This window comes from Lolium rigidum, chromosome 3 (genome assembly GCF_022539505.1).
Source record: "Lolium rigidum isolate FL_2022 chromosome 3, APGP_CSIRO_Lrig_0.1, whole genome shotgun sequence".
Taxonomy (NCBI): Eukaryota; Viridiplantae; Streptophyta; class Magnoliopsida; order Poales; family Poaceae; genus Lolium; species Lolium rigidum.
Window position 1 is genome coordinate 341,588,313 of NC_061510.1, and position 16,200 is coordinate 341,604,512.

Below are 16,200 nucleotides of genomic sequence, written 5' to 3' on the forward strand. Positions count from 1 at the left end.
TTTCACCATAAGTCATGCTGGTGAGTGCAGATACAGAAAAGAAAAGAAAAGCAGCCTTAATCTGATCATCTTTAAATCCAGCAAGTATTCATGGAAGAACAAAAAACTAACAGATGTGGGCAATAATACTCAGTTTAAAAAGTCAGTTATAAGAAGATGAAATTGCTAACAGTTCTTCTAAGGACACATCTGAGAATATAACAAACATCTGGACTCAGAAACAGAAGATGATTTATAAGAAGAAATCATGCTCCATCAGAATTTAGAAGATACTTTATCACCAACCAACTCACACTCTGAACTCACTAGTTAACACGACCTCCAGTATTCTGATTCTAGTTAACACGACCTCCCACAAAGATGCCAATTTAACAAAATTGTCAAAAGACAACATATATAGGTGCAATTTTTTTTTTTTTTTTGCGCAGGGGAACAAACGTTTTATTAATAAAACTAAAATCTCACAACTAGCTACATGTACTCAAAACTGCAGCTATCCCTCTGCCATCCACCTAATCATTGCAGATGGCGTTGGCAATCATACACAACAAAAGAACTAAGATCAAAGCTAATCTGAGCAAAACGAACCAAGTTGCCAAGTATTCAAGTCAGATTCGCATTCAACACCCCTCACAACTCAACTGTACAGATTCGTTGAGTCCCTTTCAACACGCCCAAAACACACATCACTCTTCAGCCTTTCGCCTTGCTCGAGTCTCCAGTTTGACAGGGGCAAAACGAGAATCCTTTGTGCGACTTATGGTTGCCGAGTAAGGGAAAAAATGCACGTTACAGCGAAGACACCTTTTAACTAACACATCACCTCTTTGCGCTTGCCGCCACCGACACCTCACCAGTTGAGTGGAACTGACTTTCAAGGACATCATGTACATTGTTGGGTGGGCACTGGTCAGCTTGATTCCTAGCATTCATCTGGCAGAAGCACTCTGGCCATGAGTTTGTGTAGAAAGACTCTGGATGGATGCGCCTGTGGGGGGCGCCAAAATGGGTGCTGAACATGACCTGCCTGATCCTCTCCTCATATCCAGATGCATGCCCTTCATCCATGTCCATGAATATTGGAGCAAGGGCCTTCCTGTTTGGTGTGATTGTGGCTCGGAAACCAGAGTATAGGCGATGACCCATGAGATTGTTTGCAAAGTTGCTCGGGCCATCATATGTGGGCATAAAAATGTCCGACAGGAGACAGACCATGTAATCAACTGCCGACCCCGCTAGCCCTTTGTCCAGCTTTCCACTTCCAACCATACTATGGTTTTCTAGACGTGGAAACATAGCCTTGAATGGCTTCATGAAACGTTCCCCACCAAAGAGTTCTCCAGAAGCAAGGTAAATCCATGTTGTGTTATCAAATCCCATAGCACGTATAATAAGACCTACCTGCAAAACAATATAAATTTATTTATTTTGTGCTTTAAATAAATAATATTTCAAGGAACAAGGTCTATTGTGGACCTCAAACTAACCATTGCCATGTGTGTACGGCTTAATCTGAGGGCCAAAGTACTCTGGTGCCCTGGTTTTGTGGCTCAAGAGGATCAAAAAAGGTAGGCATTCACCGACTCCCATATTTAATATTTTTATTTAAGTTTCGTATTTTGGAAGTTCGGAAGCTCCATTAGAAGAGCATACTTGGAAGCTTAAAAAATGAATTTTGGCACATCCATACTCACACTGTGATGATATATATCCAAGTCAAGTTCAAATACAATATGGATAAACGTATACAAAAATGACAAATTACCTAACTACGTACTGAGCCTAAATTTGTACCTCAATCCAGTGTAATTTACTTCTACTTTTGGCACACAATTAGATTATATATTAGCACTCAACAAACATCAGGAACAATGTCTAAGAAGAATCAGTACCTCTTCTGGAGTTAAAGGGCACTTTCCAATGAGCCTTCTTTCCCTGTGGATAAGTTTCTTTTTTGCAAAATGTTCCTCCCGATACTTCAACAGGATTTCCTGTTCTTTAGGTGTGAATATGTCGATGCACCTGCAGTTTTCATTTTGGATGTAAGGTTTCATGTCCAGCAACACAAATACGAAATTACATGACAAGACATGCAAGTAATAACCACTGCATATAACAGATTTTAGTGTATAGGTTATCAACAATAGTCAAAATTAATGAGTTAAATAAGATAATGTTTTTCTAAAATTTCAGTATCAAAGCCTGAAAATAATTTGATATAAATGAATGAACAAATGGTACGAGTTCCACGTAAGGGCCATGTTTGGCCCGTCCCAAACGAGTTCGAGGATGCACTTTCCTAAACCTACTACAGAAAAAATATCCAGGGATAGGCTTCTCCATCAACGGATACACTATATAATTAAACAATCACACACTGTGGTTTGATCAAAGTCTTACCCAGCATATGCAAGCATATCAAGCTCAAACCGAAGATGAATTGACATGAAATGGCCTTCTGAACGGAGCTTATTCACTATATCACTGCTTGTTTTCCTGATATTTGGCTTAAATTGTAGTGCGTGATAATTCACCCTGCATCTCAATCTCTGGAGCTCTGGTTCATCAATTTCTTCAGCCAATCGGTGTGAAAATGGAGTTAAATATATCGCACCATGCTCCCTTATCTTCTCTAGAGCAGTTGTTCTGTACCAAGTAACTGGTGCATCTCTAGGTGGTTCCATCTGTGAGGACCAAAGTGTTCCATAAGTATAAAATCTCTACAAAAAACAATGACTTTGCAAAGATAGAAAAGGCGACTTTAGTACAGCTAAATTTAGAGTGCTACTGAGCTCTAGATATATATTCACCTTATGTGCTCTGAGCTTCTTGGTCTTTCCCTGTGCAGTGATTTTTGGAAGGCTCATAACAATTCGAACATCATATTTCAATGTCTTGATGAAGTGGGGAACATCATATATACCTACAAAACCACTGGTCCCATACATAGAACAACTTAGCTCACAATTCATTATCCAGTATACTATGAACAAACTTTCAGGCCAGATGCTGAAAAGGTGACAAACTGTAGTGTCCAACATAAGGATTCATAGACTATAATTTAACTGTAAAGGTTCCTGCTAGAATCCTATTACGATGAACTCATCTTAAGATTCTTATAACTGTAAAAGTTCCTCCTAGAGTCCTACTGCAACAAACTAATTTTTCCAAATAAATTCCAACACTGCAAATTTTCATAAAGTAATTTTCAGCATTCTAGAAGTATAGTATTTTCCAATGACCTGGTTAATGGTTACGAAGTGCTAATTATCTACTATCACCTGGACTCAAATACTTCTACAAAGTTAATCAACATGACTACATAAAACACTTATGCCAATATCTTATGGTAATACCATGTACATTAGGCATAAAAAGCACTACAAAGCTATATAAATTCATCATTGCAAACTACAGAATATTTGACAACAAAAGTTCTGCAGTGAACTTTGGGAGGACCCCTGCTTTTACTTTGTAGGAAGAAAAAATACTGCTCAAACAGAAGGAACCATAAAGAACACAGGGTTTGTGGTAACTTTGCATGCAATGATCCAGACTTATGTACCTCTCATCATGCCAATATGAATTTGTGTCTAACTCTGGCAGCACTAGTGTAGCATTCATGATTCGTGCTACAACAACAGCATTACATATCTACAAAATCAAAGCAGCAATAATCTTACATCTGTCAGCTATGTTGCCATGAATACGTAAAACAACTTGCATGATACGCTACTTTAGAGACAAAGTTTCTTATATTAATCATACCGCACTGCGTTGTTGGGTCAAGCCACCATTGCACCGGACACGCACGTACCCATTGCTCTCAGATTCAGTTGGTGGGGCTGCAGGTAGAGAGATCACATTTCAGGATTTTATTTTGCCATCACATAGAATGGCATAAGACTGGAGCAGTAACTTGTGGTTCTGGGAGGATACAGAGAGAAACTTACGAAGCCAATAGGTGCGTGGTGCAGAAGATGCTCTCCACCCATTTGAATCTGCGGTTCTCCACAAATCATTTACAACAAAATCCTTGAGTAATAGCACTGATGTCAGTATAAGATATAATTTGGTGAAAATTCAAATAAGATTGTATATCCAATTCAGTTCCATACATTTAGCATTACTCAATCTATTGGTGAAATGGATTTAAACTGAAAATATAAGTGATGCACCAAAAATTTATCCAAGAAAATTAGGGCATTTCTCTTTAACTCTGATGACATTCCTATCAGCCTTCCCTACAACGACAAGCAGAACAAATAGCAAAACGAAATCACTATAGAAACAGGCGTGGGAGAGGCGAGCACACCTGGACCCTGTAGGTACCGAGGAGGACAATGGAGGAGGAGGACCAGAGCCAGATGGTGCCAGTGACCAGCACGGCTACGGCGACCCACAGCCGGCACAGTGACGTCTTGCTTCTGAGGCCCCTGAGACCATGGTTCGCCCAACCAATCAAATCAGCAGCATAAAGTAGACCACAATGGGGAAAAAAAACAAGGGAAAGGAATTGGGAGCGGATCGCCAGGCAGCTCACCTGCGCATTGGATCAGGCGGTTAGGATTTGGTCGTGCCGCGCGTGAGGGGTTCGGATCTGGACGGGGGTGAGAGCAGGAGTAGATCCGAATGTAGAAAATTTAGGAATCTTAGGACCTGTTTGGCAGAGCTCCACTCCTGGATTTTCTGTTTCCAGCTCCTGATTCTCTGGTGGAAGTGATTCTGGATGATAAAATCGTTTGGCAAGCTGGCCCTGAAGTGAGTCCTGAATGAGAAGACTGCGCTGGAATTTCAGGGAACCATTTGTTTGATACGTTTATGAAATTTTGTGTGTATAGGTATTTTTCTACTATATAAATTCACCAGAAAATACATGAAGTACATAAATTAATTAGTAAGTAGTTAGCATCATATTGTACGGTAGAACTACAAATTTTAGGCCCAATCCAATTGGTCCAATATATTACAAAATATAACAAAATAACCCGCTGTTTCTTTAGCATATCCCTTTGTTCTTATCCGCACTATCATCTTTCATGGTGCTGTCAAGTATGAGCAATTAAATAATTGCATGATATGAGGCTGAAATTTTAAATTACACAAATCAAGCAAGATTTGTTTTCTGCATAGCATCAGTAGCACTGGATGCTGTCTTCAGCAGCAAGATATGGACCAATTCATGGAGTATACAGCTATATTTTCTAAACAAGATAAACATGCTCAAATAAATCAAAATGAGTACACAGTTGCCCTACATGTAACAAGGCAGCAAATAAATTGACTGCTTCATGCCTAATATGGCATGGATTGGCCACCGAATCAAACATTAAACAAAGAAATTATTCTGCAATGGTCGAGTGAGACAGGGCGAAGCAGGGCATCACCTTTCGCCAGGAGGGGAATTCTCGGCTACAGCCTGGTCGCCCAAAGGAGATCCCGGCAGTGCGGGCCCCTAGCAGACGGCGGTGGCCTGGGACGACAGGGAGGCGGTGGCTTTGATGGGAGCAGGGGCCCGCGGCCTGCAGGGGAGCGGTCGAGGGCGGCCTTCACCCGAATGGACGACGGCAGTGTTCAGTCGCGGGGGAGGTCGACAACGCCGGCGGAGGTCAGGGCCGGAACGGGCGGCGCATGCCTCAACCCTAGTCGCCACTCCGCCTGTAGGATGCAGCGTGGTCGGAGGCGTGAGGCGGCGCAGGAGGTGAATGATGAATCTGTGCGGAACAGATACGAGGATTGGAGAATTTTTTGGAAATCGCTTCACTAATTAATTACTCCAGTATTAAACAATTTTAAATTTTGAAAAAGTGCATAGGAGAAAACATCAACATCTTCTAACAATAATACTGGCACATGTGCTATGTATGCATACAGTATGTCAAAATATTTTATAATAATTTTAGTAATACTTATATTATGGATATTGATATTGTTTCTATTTGGTCAACTTTTTTTGTAAAGTTTAACTTTGACTAAACCTAGAATGAACAGTAATTTTAATAAAGAGGTACTATTTTGCTACACAGACACAATTTAAAACCTATTGTCCAACTGATCCGAATGATCAGCATCTTAGTTGTGGTGCCTTGCATCATTTCCAGGAGTAGTTACCACATTGAGGCAAGTACAACAAGTCATAATTAGCATGTTATAAAGATTTAAATATTATACTAGTACCTAGATGGAGGAAGATGGGGAGAAGTTAATTGGTATCTCAGGCAAAAGCCAGCATGTGAAATAGTTAGCTATATAAAATGTACTATTTATCAATCCATGTCTCAGCTTTTACCCTTAGAAAGTGGTTGAGCACGTGCTAGAGAATGTCATAACCCTTCTCTGACACGGTCCGAGATTTAATTGCTCTCCTACTTCTACATGGTTTTCAATGAGAGCTCCACGAATAGTGACTTCGAGCCTCCTGAGCCTCCTTTGTCCCCGCCTCCTTGCACTGACTACGAAGGCATGTTCTTCATTTCATCCACCTCTACCTCCCTTTGTGACTTAGGTTGCGGTCATGGAGCCCTCAGCTTTGATAGCTATATTAGTCAATGACCTCCACGCAACATGCTCAGGCAGAGCAGTCTCATCTACTGATGACAAAGTAGCAGGAGTAGATGGCGCGAGACTCGATCGAGATGAGGTTGCCCGTCAAACTTCTCGTCGGACTAGTAGGATAACAGTCTTACTCACTTGTTACCACTTACCACTAAAATTGGCACTAGCACGTGGGCCCTTCTTGTTAGAGTTTGACTAGGAGGATGAACCAGAATAAGAGTCAAGATCGCAAGATCGGCTAAGTCACGGTACCATTACGGATCGGCTTAAGAGCGGTGAGCTAACGAGAATCGGGCTGGGAGAAGCCGAGGAGGCAAGATACAAACACAATCGTCAATACGCGATGCGCGTCAAGGTCTACAATCGTGGCTAAGTAAGTCCTGGCTCAAACATGTACAATGGTTGATAAGATAAATTTATCTTAGACATTGCATATTGGAGAAAGACAATTGAACATGTTATGCAATAACAATATATACTTCTTAGTGTTATATCCCATCATTGATGTTTCCATACTCCTAAAAATTATGGTATGATTACAAATATACTAGAAAACATGTACTCCCTCTTCTATAATTCTTGTCACATATTGGGATGTACCTATTTATATTATGAAACATATGGAGTAACTAAGATAAGATATCACAGACAATGAAAAAAATTATTTTTCTTAGTAAGAGGTCATCTTTTAGCTAAAAGAAGGTAACCTTTTTTATTTCTCTCTCCTCTAACTTCTCAATTGACGTAGCATTTGTATGATAAGAACATTATACATGCCATGATGTTTAGATTATGTATTTAAGATAGTGTTGTAATCATAGTCGACTAGAAGTTCTTTAGTTTTTGTTTTATCTACAAGTCTCCTTGACTATAAATATGTAACAGTGGTGTCAAACAAAATCGTCCACCACCACAACTTCTCTTTCAAATACAAAAGTGCATGTAGTTTAACTTGTTTCTAGTCACACCAAACACCACAATGGCTTCACAATAGCCAATTCCACCATATCCAGTATGTTTTGGCTTGTTTCTAGTCACACCATCACCCCAATCGTCTTCACGATATGAGAAGAACTTAATTAATTATCCGCCATGATTTCAGCATCATTTCTACTAAACCACTAGTGGAAATCAATAATTGGCATATTATGAATTTTATTTTATATCGCTGCAAGATTGCCAAATGTTCTAATGATAGCACTTCTTCTTTATGCATCTTGGATTTGGACAAACATATGCCATATCTTATATTGCCCTTGGTTGAACTATATATACTCGGTACTACTGTAATTTACACGAATGGTTTAGCCCATCTATTCTCAATATACAAATAAAGTTTTGATCCAGATCAATCATTGGTGCCGGTGAAAAAGCCTAGAGGTAGATATTTGCTGAGCAAGGTTAAACAGGCAATGCATAAAGAGCGCATCTACCTATTGTTTCCCGGACTTGATGGGGACCTGAAGAAGCCAAGCTACTCAAAGATTGATAAAACGACAACAAGCTTAATTCCCTAGCATTCATTCCTAAACTTGCAGAGTATCGTGGCGGCACCGGAACCGGAGAATGGTGAATGCGCTCATCATGGCTTGGGCAGCTCCCTCTTGGGCCTCTGCGGCGGCGCGTTCTTGGGGTTGGTGAACCACGTCGTGTAGAGGAATTGCTTGTGAGGCCCTTCATGGTCGCAGATGAGCCTGAGCTTCTGCTTCTCCCTCATCCACCGCAGCATGATCTTCATCTGCCTCTTGCTCTCCAAGCCCCTCAGCCCTACGTCCTGGAAAAACATTACCACGCGATTGGGGATTGTTAGAACAGCCAGATTGTACACTGGCTTGCAGGTAATTCCCACATAGACGTTCAGTCGAACAGGTAGTGTGCGGGGCATGAAACATGAAGTTTTGGCAGCGAGGAGCGCGAACCTTGACGTGCTCCCAGACGTCGGAGATGGTGAGCGGGCCGTGCTCCCTGACGACGTCGAAGATGGTGCGAGTGATGGACTGCGCCTGCTCCGGCGGCGTCGTGAGCTCGATCGGCGCCATCTTGGGCTTCCCCTTCTTCGCCGCCCACCGCGCCGCCGTCGCAAACATCTCGGGCCGGGTACCCCCTCCCGTACCCACGCTACAAATATGACTTTGTTGCAGTGCAGTTCGCAGCTTACACCTGCGTCAGCCGATCCGCCGGCGCGTGCCACTGCTCATCCGCGCGACACACTTTCGTCCCTTCGCTCTTCTCGCCTGGCTGCCGGCGCCGGACTCCTCCTCTTCGTCCACTCCGCGGTGGCGCGACCGGGCGCGGGGAAGATTGCGGCGCGATATCGGGAGGGAGAATAGAGGAATCCGCGCCGTGCAATTTCGTCGAAGGGAGGCGGGCGGGCAGAGAGCTCCGGCGGCTCCGGCAGGGGATCTCGCGGAGGAATGGAGGATGCGAACAGAACGGGGGAGTGAGAATGAGACAGTGAGACCGAGGCTGCGTACATCGGCAAAGATGGGCCTGGCCCAGGTCCTTTCAACGCCGGCCCTAAGCGCTTCGAGAAAGGGGTAGGCAATTCCTATTTGACGCTCACTGTGCGTTAGCGTGCCAATGCTCGGGTGAGGGGCGACTTGGGCCTTGGCCTTTTCGAAAGTTGGAGACAGAGACGGGAGGAAGATGCATAAGTAGCTAGCTCAACATCCATCGCCCATATCAAGGGGAGTATAGTATGATAATTGCAGAGGTCAAGGAGACCGCGTCAACTTTCGTGACGACGGTTTTCAGACACGAAAGAAGAAACTCCAATGGGGAGCCTCACCGCCTTGCTCGTAGTAGTGTTAGTTTGGGGGCTGGTCGCCGCTTTGTGGCTCCTGCACCCGCCCGATGGCCTTTGTATTCCTCAAGAAAATTATCTAATCAATAAAGAGGGGGTGAGACGAGGAAGGTGGAAGGGTACTTAGGGTTTCGGGTGCTGGGTCTTAGGGTTCGGGTGCGACGCTCGCCGACGTTCTTAGGGTTTAGGGTGCAAGGGTGTTGCCGGAGTTGCGGGAGGTGGGCGGGTTTAGAGAGAGGTCCGGGTCAGGGGCGGACCTAGAGAAAAACCAACCCGGCACTGGCGGAGGGTCTTGGAGACCATCCTGGGCACTGGCCCAGGCTGCCAACATTAAAACCAAGCTATCTAGCCTACTAAAACCAGTAAACATTAGCTAATCAATGACATCTTGTCTATTTGGCCCATGCTTGCCCTTTGGGCTAAGAAATCGGCCCCTCCTGGTTTCGGCGTCACGCTCCGCCACTGCAACCCGGTATCCTCTTATGAGTCACACATAATTATCAGTTAGAGCTGGGGGTGTCATACGCTACAAATGGATAGAATATAGCAAGGAAATGAGATTTTACCCGGTGTCTTGTGACACCTGGTAGCACAACGTGGGTACGCCCCTAGTCCGGGTGGCGGCGGATGGAGGAGGGCAGTGCGGCGAGGCACCGCGAAAGCCGCCGCAGGTGGTCCGACCCGCAGTGGAGGCAAGACTTGAGAGCTGAAAGGGAGAGGTCGGACATGAGCAAGAAGAGGTGTTGGGGAAGGAGTTGTTGGACCGGGGCCCATCTCGTCTTCCTGCGGGCGTCGGTGGTGTGACACGCGCTAAACATTGAATAGGAGCACCCAAGGGGTTATTACCTCCGAGTCCGACAGATCTATGGCCCGGATAGAAGACTAGTTTCCAAAACAAGAATAGAACTCTGAGCGCATTGCAATTTGGAACAGAGAAGCAACACTTCACATTAATTCTCGAACACTGTAATAAGCAAGAGAAGACCGAAAGAGGCGACAGACGCACCAAACGATCAAACGATACCAAACATCCCTCTGCTTCTGCACGAGACCTGAAAACGCTGAAACATCACTTCTCTCCGCATATCGAGTTCAGCTCTGCACTGACCTTTATCACACTTCCAAATCAAAATCAAGCCAAACTTATGTCATTCTACTGCGGTACAAACAAAGACTATTTCAAGTTAATCTTACATGCGGCCCGCAAAAAAAAATCTTACATGCGCCCCGCGGCACCCCGAGGACGCGGCACGGGCCAGTTTCACTTGCGGCCATTACACACAAACAGGGGAACACAAACGTGAAAGCCAAGAATGAATTGCCTGAAACAGCAGACCCTTAACCCAGGGCATCAGACAAACACCAGGACTGGATGGACTCGTGCACCAGAATAAACCGGTGCGGGCTCATTCCGAAGAATGGAACTCTGCGCAGAGAAGATGCGTCGGGAGAAAACCAATCCACCGCCGGGTGTCGTATATGCCGGTGGACAAAAGCCACAGTTCTAGGTCGCCAAACTGCTGCTTCATGCCTGACGAAGATGCAGGTCGGGAGGTACACGGAGATACTCGGAGTTCGGCTCCCCTGATGAATCCAAAAGCGGTTTTGTCAGAACCAGGAATGCATCTGCTGATTGAGTTAAGCTATCGATAGGTAGGGAACCGATGACACTTACCTTTGTTTGGTTCTGTTCTCTCGCCATTGGAAGTGCCGTTTTCACTCTTCTTCGTGTTCAGGAAGCGTCCCCCGGTTCCCCTCGCCCTTCGCATCGCATGCTGGTGACGGGACTCGTGAAGATAAGGCTGCAACATGGAACACATAGCTTAAAAACTGTTACTCCATCTCCCAGTAAGGCCTTGTTCGGTTAATACACTTCTCAAGTGTATTGAAGTGGATTGGGAGGTATTGTGGAGAATTTTGACTTAGATGGGATTTAATACCCCTCAAACGATGCCAATCCCCACCGAAATCCTTGAAACTGAACTAAGGCCTAAATGGGAGGGATCTGACAAAGGAAAACACGAAGAGCCAAATTTATCCAGTAGCAAGAACAAGGGATTGCTTCACAAACCTTCCTATCTTTAATCGCCTTTCTCTCAAGTTCAGCCTTTGCCCGTGATTGCCGCCTTCTTAGAATCCCATGATACTGCTTAGCATTTACATAGACAGGCTCCTCCGATACTTCAAGAGGCAATGGCATGCGAGGCTGAGTTAATCCAGGCAGCTGGAAATGGGCCTGCACGGGCCACGCAAAAAATGCAGACAGTTCAGGAAAAAGGGTAGCAGAAGCACGTTGTAATCTTAATGAAGTGAAAGCACATTACTCTAGCAAACTGTAGGGGTCAACCCAAATATATGGACATTCAGATCTTCCATTAATGACATGAACAACCAATAAACAAACTTTTGCGAATCACATGTCCTTACTTCGGTTTACATATAATACCATAATAACCTTAATTACCCATTGTCATGTCAGCACCCTTTCTAGAAACCATTGTGTAAACCACTAAACACTAATGCGAGTACTATGGATCCCTAATTATATCGCCATGAAGAACCTAAATTTTGCTTTACATAGTACCAGAAGAACATTAATTTTACCCACTGTTCTTTATAGAAACCTCTGTGTAAATCACTAATGCAAAATATTATGAACTTCTTTTTATGTCGCCATAAGGATTGCCAAATGTTCTTTTTTATAAGGGAATTGCCAAAGTTCTAATAATAACACTTCCACTCTTTCTGCATATTAGATTTAAGTACACCATATCCCATATTGTCCTTGCCTGAATTAGGTCAACTGTGTACCAGTAAATTTACACGAATACCATGAAAAAGTGCATACATGGGGGTAGATGGTTTCTGATATTTAAATTGGCATAGAATGTACCACGGCTTGAGCTCCATATGGACCAACCATGCCTGTATAGTAAGCTTCAGGGTAGTGATATGGTGCTGAAGCCTGCACAATGCCAATATGACTTTGAGATTATGAACGTCCAGATAAGTGCACATATGTTGCGAACATGAACAGAAACGAAAGAGCCGATCAAGGGGAAGAGTTCACACAATTGGTTGGTTTAGCTCCAGCTGTGAATATGGTCCTAAATAGTCTGAAGCCAAAGCAGGCATCTGAGATGTAGCATGCTGCTTTTCTTCATCAAAGCTCCCATCTGGTATTCAGATATGTCAAGGTAGCAAACATCAGTTAGATAAACTACTGACATGCTCATTTCCACTGGTAAGCGTTATTCAGATTTAAGTATCAGGTGCATAAATTAGTGAAGATATTTACTCTCTTTTTTCATTTACTCCACATAGTTATGTTCATGTTTGAGTCAGTATGAACAACCGGTTCACTGATTACAGGACACCAGTACAGAGTGCATAACTTTTTTGCACAGAAAGATAAGCAAAATATCACCATGAAAAGGGCAAATACTACATCATGCACAATTGGAGGATACACCGTTATTGACTAAGAAATCAAGATTGGGACATGAGTTAAAACAGTCCCATCGGAACTCTAGCTAAATCAGTCTCATCGGAACTCTAGCTAAATCAGATTCTTCTCGCTAAATCATTTATTAAAGTAATTTTTTCTTTAAAAAAAGAGCACGGCAAGTGAAGCTACAACTGAAGACAACATCATGGCACCACCTGTCCGTCCACACAATAGCAAGGCATATGGGATGCTCCACAGGGATGGATGCATGTGTACATGTTTCAGTATTGAAGTGCTGCATGGTTTTGAACCATCTTTCAATCCACATACTATCCGCTTTCTATAAATGCCATACAATAAAGGAAACTGCTGTACTACCACACCCTAGATGGGTATATCTGAACTAGCAGCTCTTTCCATCAACAAATTTATGGCCAAAACAAGAGTGAACAGAGAAGACATAAAACTACCCTTCACGGCTTCACCAACCTGCTACAAAAAAACAGTTCCATTGAACAGTACAGGTAAACGAGAACAAACCTCTTGGTTCCCCTGATCTGCGTGAATCCTCGCTGCTCTCCGCCCGCGCATCGTCGACCGCCTTCCCCGGCGCGCCCTTGGTCGCGCCGCCGCCACCACCAAGCGGGTTGCTCGACAGGCTGATCCCCGCTCCGCTCCCCGGCGCCACGACGGCCGGAGACACGGCCCCGAGCCCGGAGCCCGTCCACCAGGGCTGCATCGCCATGCCGGACGGCAGCGCGCCCTGCCCTCTCGGCTGGACGAGGTTGGTCTCCCCCGGCCGTGATCCCATGCCGCCGCTCATAGCTCCTCACTCCTCGATAATGAATTCAGGCTCCCACTGTTTCAGAGAGCAGACAACATAGACGGGAACAGAGGTCAACGAAGCTGCTGCTTCACAAATCAATCAATCAATCAGTCGGGCGGTTGCAAAAGCAGAACAGTGGAACGAGCATCCCAGGATGAAAATACTTTTTTTTTTTTTTTGCGAATTCAGGATGAAAACACTCAAATCTGAACTTGGCTACGTGATGAAATCCTCGGAAGGGAGAAGAGCGGTAGGCGTACGCGCGCAGGGATCATTAAACAGTCGGTCGGTGGAATCGTACCGGAGACAGGCAATTAGTGGTGAACAGGAGGAGAGCTCGGGACGGAGAACGGATCGCAAAACCAACGACTTTTCTCGAGAGTTATTTCCCGCAGGCATGGCTCGCGGTACAGTACCAGATTACAAATCATTTGATGTCCGGCCGCAAGGTTCAACCAGAAACACAGGGATACTATCATACTAAGAACAGTAAAAAAAAGGGAAGCGAAGACAGAAGATGCTGCTCTAGCTAGCATAGAATTCTTGATACAGTTGGGGCGGGTGCAACCGAGGCCGCAGGGGGGAAAACCATGAAATTCTCCGCCGTCGCTGGAGCCGACGATCCCAGAGAAACCACGCCGCGCGTAATCTCTGTCGGCAGCAGCTGCGATTATCCTCGATGATCCAATCTACCCGAGCCTGACGCTAGCTTGACTTGGATGGATCACGGCAGCCAAGAACAAGAAGGCGACGGCGACATCCCAGCACCAGTCACTCCCCCAACCCAAACCCCGCGGAATTCGGATAAGCCGCCGCCAGATTTCCTTATCCGCAAAAGAAGGAAAAAACCAGGCGGAAGGAAGAAACACCAGGCGCGCGTGCGTGCGTGCGGCAGGCACCTCCCAGAAAAGGAAACGCCCGGGTTTCCACGCATGAAACCCGAGGCGCGCGGCGCAGAAAAGGGTGAGCACCCAATCAAAGAAGCCGATGGAAGGAATAAAAAGGAAGGAAGAGGAAGCGGGAGGAGGATACTGACCAGTGGGAGGGAGGGAGGCGGCGTGCTCCCGCGCGCTCCCGGCCAATAGCGCGTCTTCCTCGTTGGTTCTGGGACTCCAAGAAAGAAAGAAGGCGGCCAATCCGTGGCCACAGAAGCTAGCGGGCGGGCTCACTCCCTGCGCGCGCACACACGCCTCCGCTAAGACGGGATTGGGCGAGCGATTATCGCGGTGGTTAACATGGCTGTTAGAGGAGAGAGAGAGAGAGACGACGACGGGTGGCCGGGTGGAGACGTGTGCTACCGTGGGGAGGGAGGGAAAGCGAGGTGGTGGTGGCCACGCGGCCGGGGCGAGCGAGAGTGACAGACGGAGACGGGTGGGTGACGACGGGCGCGAGGACACGAGGACGAGGAGATAATGGTAGACTAAACCACGGAGGAGGGCGGCGCTAATCCATCCTCCCCGGGTCTCCCGGTGGGCTTAACAACGCTAAGCTCGTGTTGATTATTGATGCTAAGCTGGTGCTGCTCTCGTGCGGTTTTCATGAGTAGAAAAAGTGTGCGGCGATGAGTGATGACAGATGGCGGGGAGAATAGTCTTCGGTGGGTAAATGACCATCCAGGCCATGCATCTTCTCGTCTGGTTCGTGGCTCAGGAAATTACTTTTACGGAGTACACTTTTTCTTCCTGCAACCACTTTATTATATTTTGTTACGGAATAAACAGTAATACCAAGTTACATCAACAAACTAGCGTTGAAAATTAAAAACATGAATAAGAAGAAAACTATTGTTCGGAAAAGTTTGCATAAAAAACGAAGAAATAGAAAAAATACAGATTCATCCCTTCATTTTTCTACACTAGCCGAAGCTAGTGTCCACACGAAGCTCCAATGCCATCTAAGCACATGTTGGAACGGAACCTCCACCACTACTAATTTCGAAGAAGCATCATCGCCAACGAGATTTTATGAGTACATGCACATGCCCATTGCGAGCAGAAAGGCACAAATCGTTGTGGCACGTTGACCTTGTGACATCCCGTGTTGTCTTGTACCAAGATCCACTATATCCCATCGATAAAGTCGGACAAATGGTGGCAAATTCACCATCTCCTGACCAACATCCTCGCTCCAGGGCATCCAACTCACCTTGGCCCCCATTGTCTTGGACCAAGATCCACCATATCCCATCGACAAAATCGGACAAATGGCGGCAGATCCACCATCTCCTGACCAACATCCTCGCTCCAGGGCATCCAACTCACCCTAGCCCCGGCGTAATCGTGGATAACGGTCGACGGCAACGACTCATCAAGAAAGTGGTCTCGCCATATCTGAAGAGCGGCGAGAAAACCAAGCCGAAGGATTGACAAATCACGTGTTGCCATCAACTCGGCTTCCCAACTATGGTGAAAAACATGAGTCGTTGGACGTTGATTGCTGAAGCAGAAATTGCGAGCTCAGACTCGTTTCCGACGTGGTGTAGACCGAGCTACATGTGTTTTTTCGAAAAACTGAAGATAGCATTTTAAAGTTCAAAAAGATATTCCAAAAAAAAAATCCTAGACGCAG

General features: G+C 45.3%; 3 protein-coding genes across 4 annotated transcripts; all 3 read right to left on the bottom strand.

The window, feature by feature from the left end:
- Positions 1-540: 540 nt before the first annotated feature.
- LOC124703953 (O-fucosyltransferase 1-like) lies at positions 541-5,640 on the bottom strand. 2 transcript variants are annotated; one of them, XM_047236187.1, is made up of 10 exons: positions 5,388-5,640; positions 4,544-4,756; positions 4,316-4,436; positions 3,954-4,035; positions 3,769-3,845; positions 3,566-3,654; positions 2,811-2,934; positions 2,401-2,684; positions 1,893-2,022; positions 541-1,401 (listed from the first exon to the last, which is right to left on the bottom strand). In XM_047236187.1, the coding sequence occupies exons 2-10, from the start codon at positions 4,549-4,551 to the stop codon at positions 820-822; spliced, it is 1,497 nt and encodes a 498-aa protein (XP_047092143.1). In that variant the 5' UTR covers positions 4,552-4,756; positions 5,388-5,640; the 3' UTR covers positions 541-819. The 2 variants fall into 2 exon arrangements, with proteins under 2 accessions (XP_047092143.1, XP_047092142.1); XM_047236186.1 differs by having other exon boundaries at positions 4,544-4,781.
- A 2,274-nt stretch (positions 5,641-7,914) lies between these two features.
- Positions 7,915-8,642, bottom strand: LOC124700164. The gene is made up of 2 exons (XM_047232331.1): positions 8,475-8,642; positions 7,915-8,329 (listed from the first exon to the last, which is right to left on the bottom strand). The coding sequence occupies exons 1-2, from the start codon at positions 8,640-8,642 to the stop codon at positions 8,138-8,140; spliced, it is 360 nt and encodes a 119-aa protein (XP_047088287.1). The 3' UTR covers positions 7,915-8,137.
- A 2,152-nt stretch (positions 8,643-10,794) lies between these two features.
- Positions 10,795-13,628, bottom strand: LOC124703954 (nuclear transcription factor Y subunit A-7-like). The gene is made up of 6 exons (XM_047236188.1): positions 13,347-13,628; positions 12,431-12,534; positions 12,252-12,323; positions 11,430-11,594; positions 11,034-11,160; positions 10,795-10,942 (listed from the first exon to the last, which is right to left on the bottom strand). Exons 1-6 carry the CDS (start codon positions 13,615-13,617, stop codon positions 10,884-10,886), a joined length of 798 nt encoding a protein of 265 aa, XP_047092144.1. The 5' UTR covers positions 13,618-13,628; the 3' UTR covers positions 10,795-10,883.
- Positions 13,629-16,200: the final 2,572 nt, after the last annotated feature.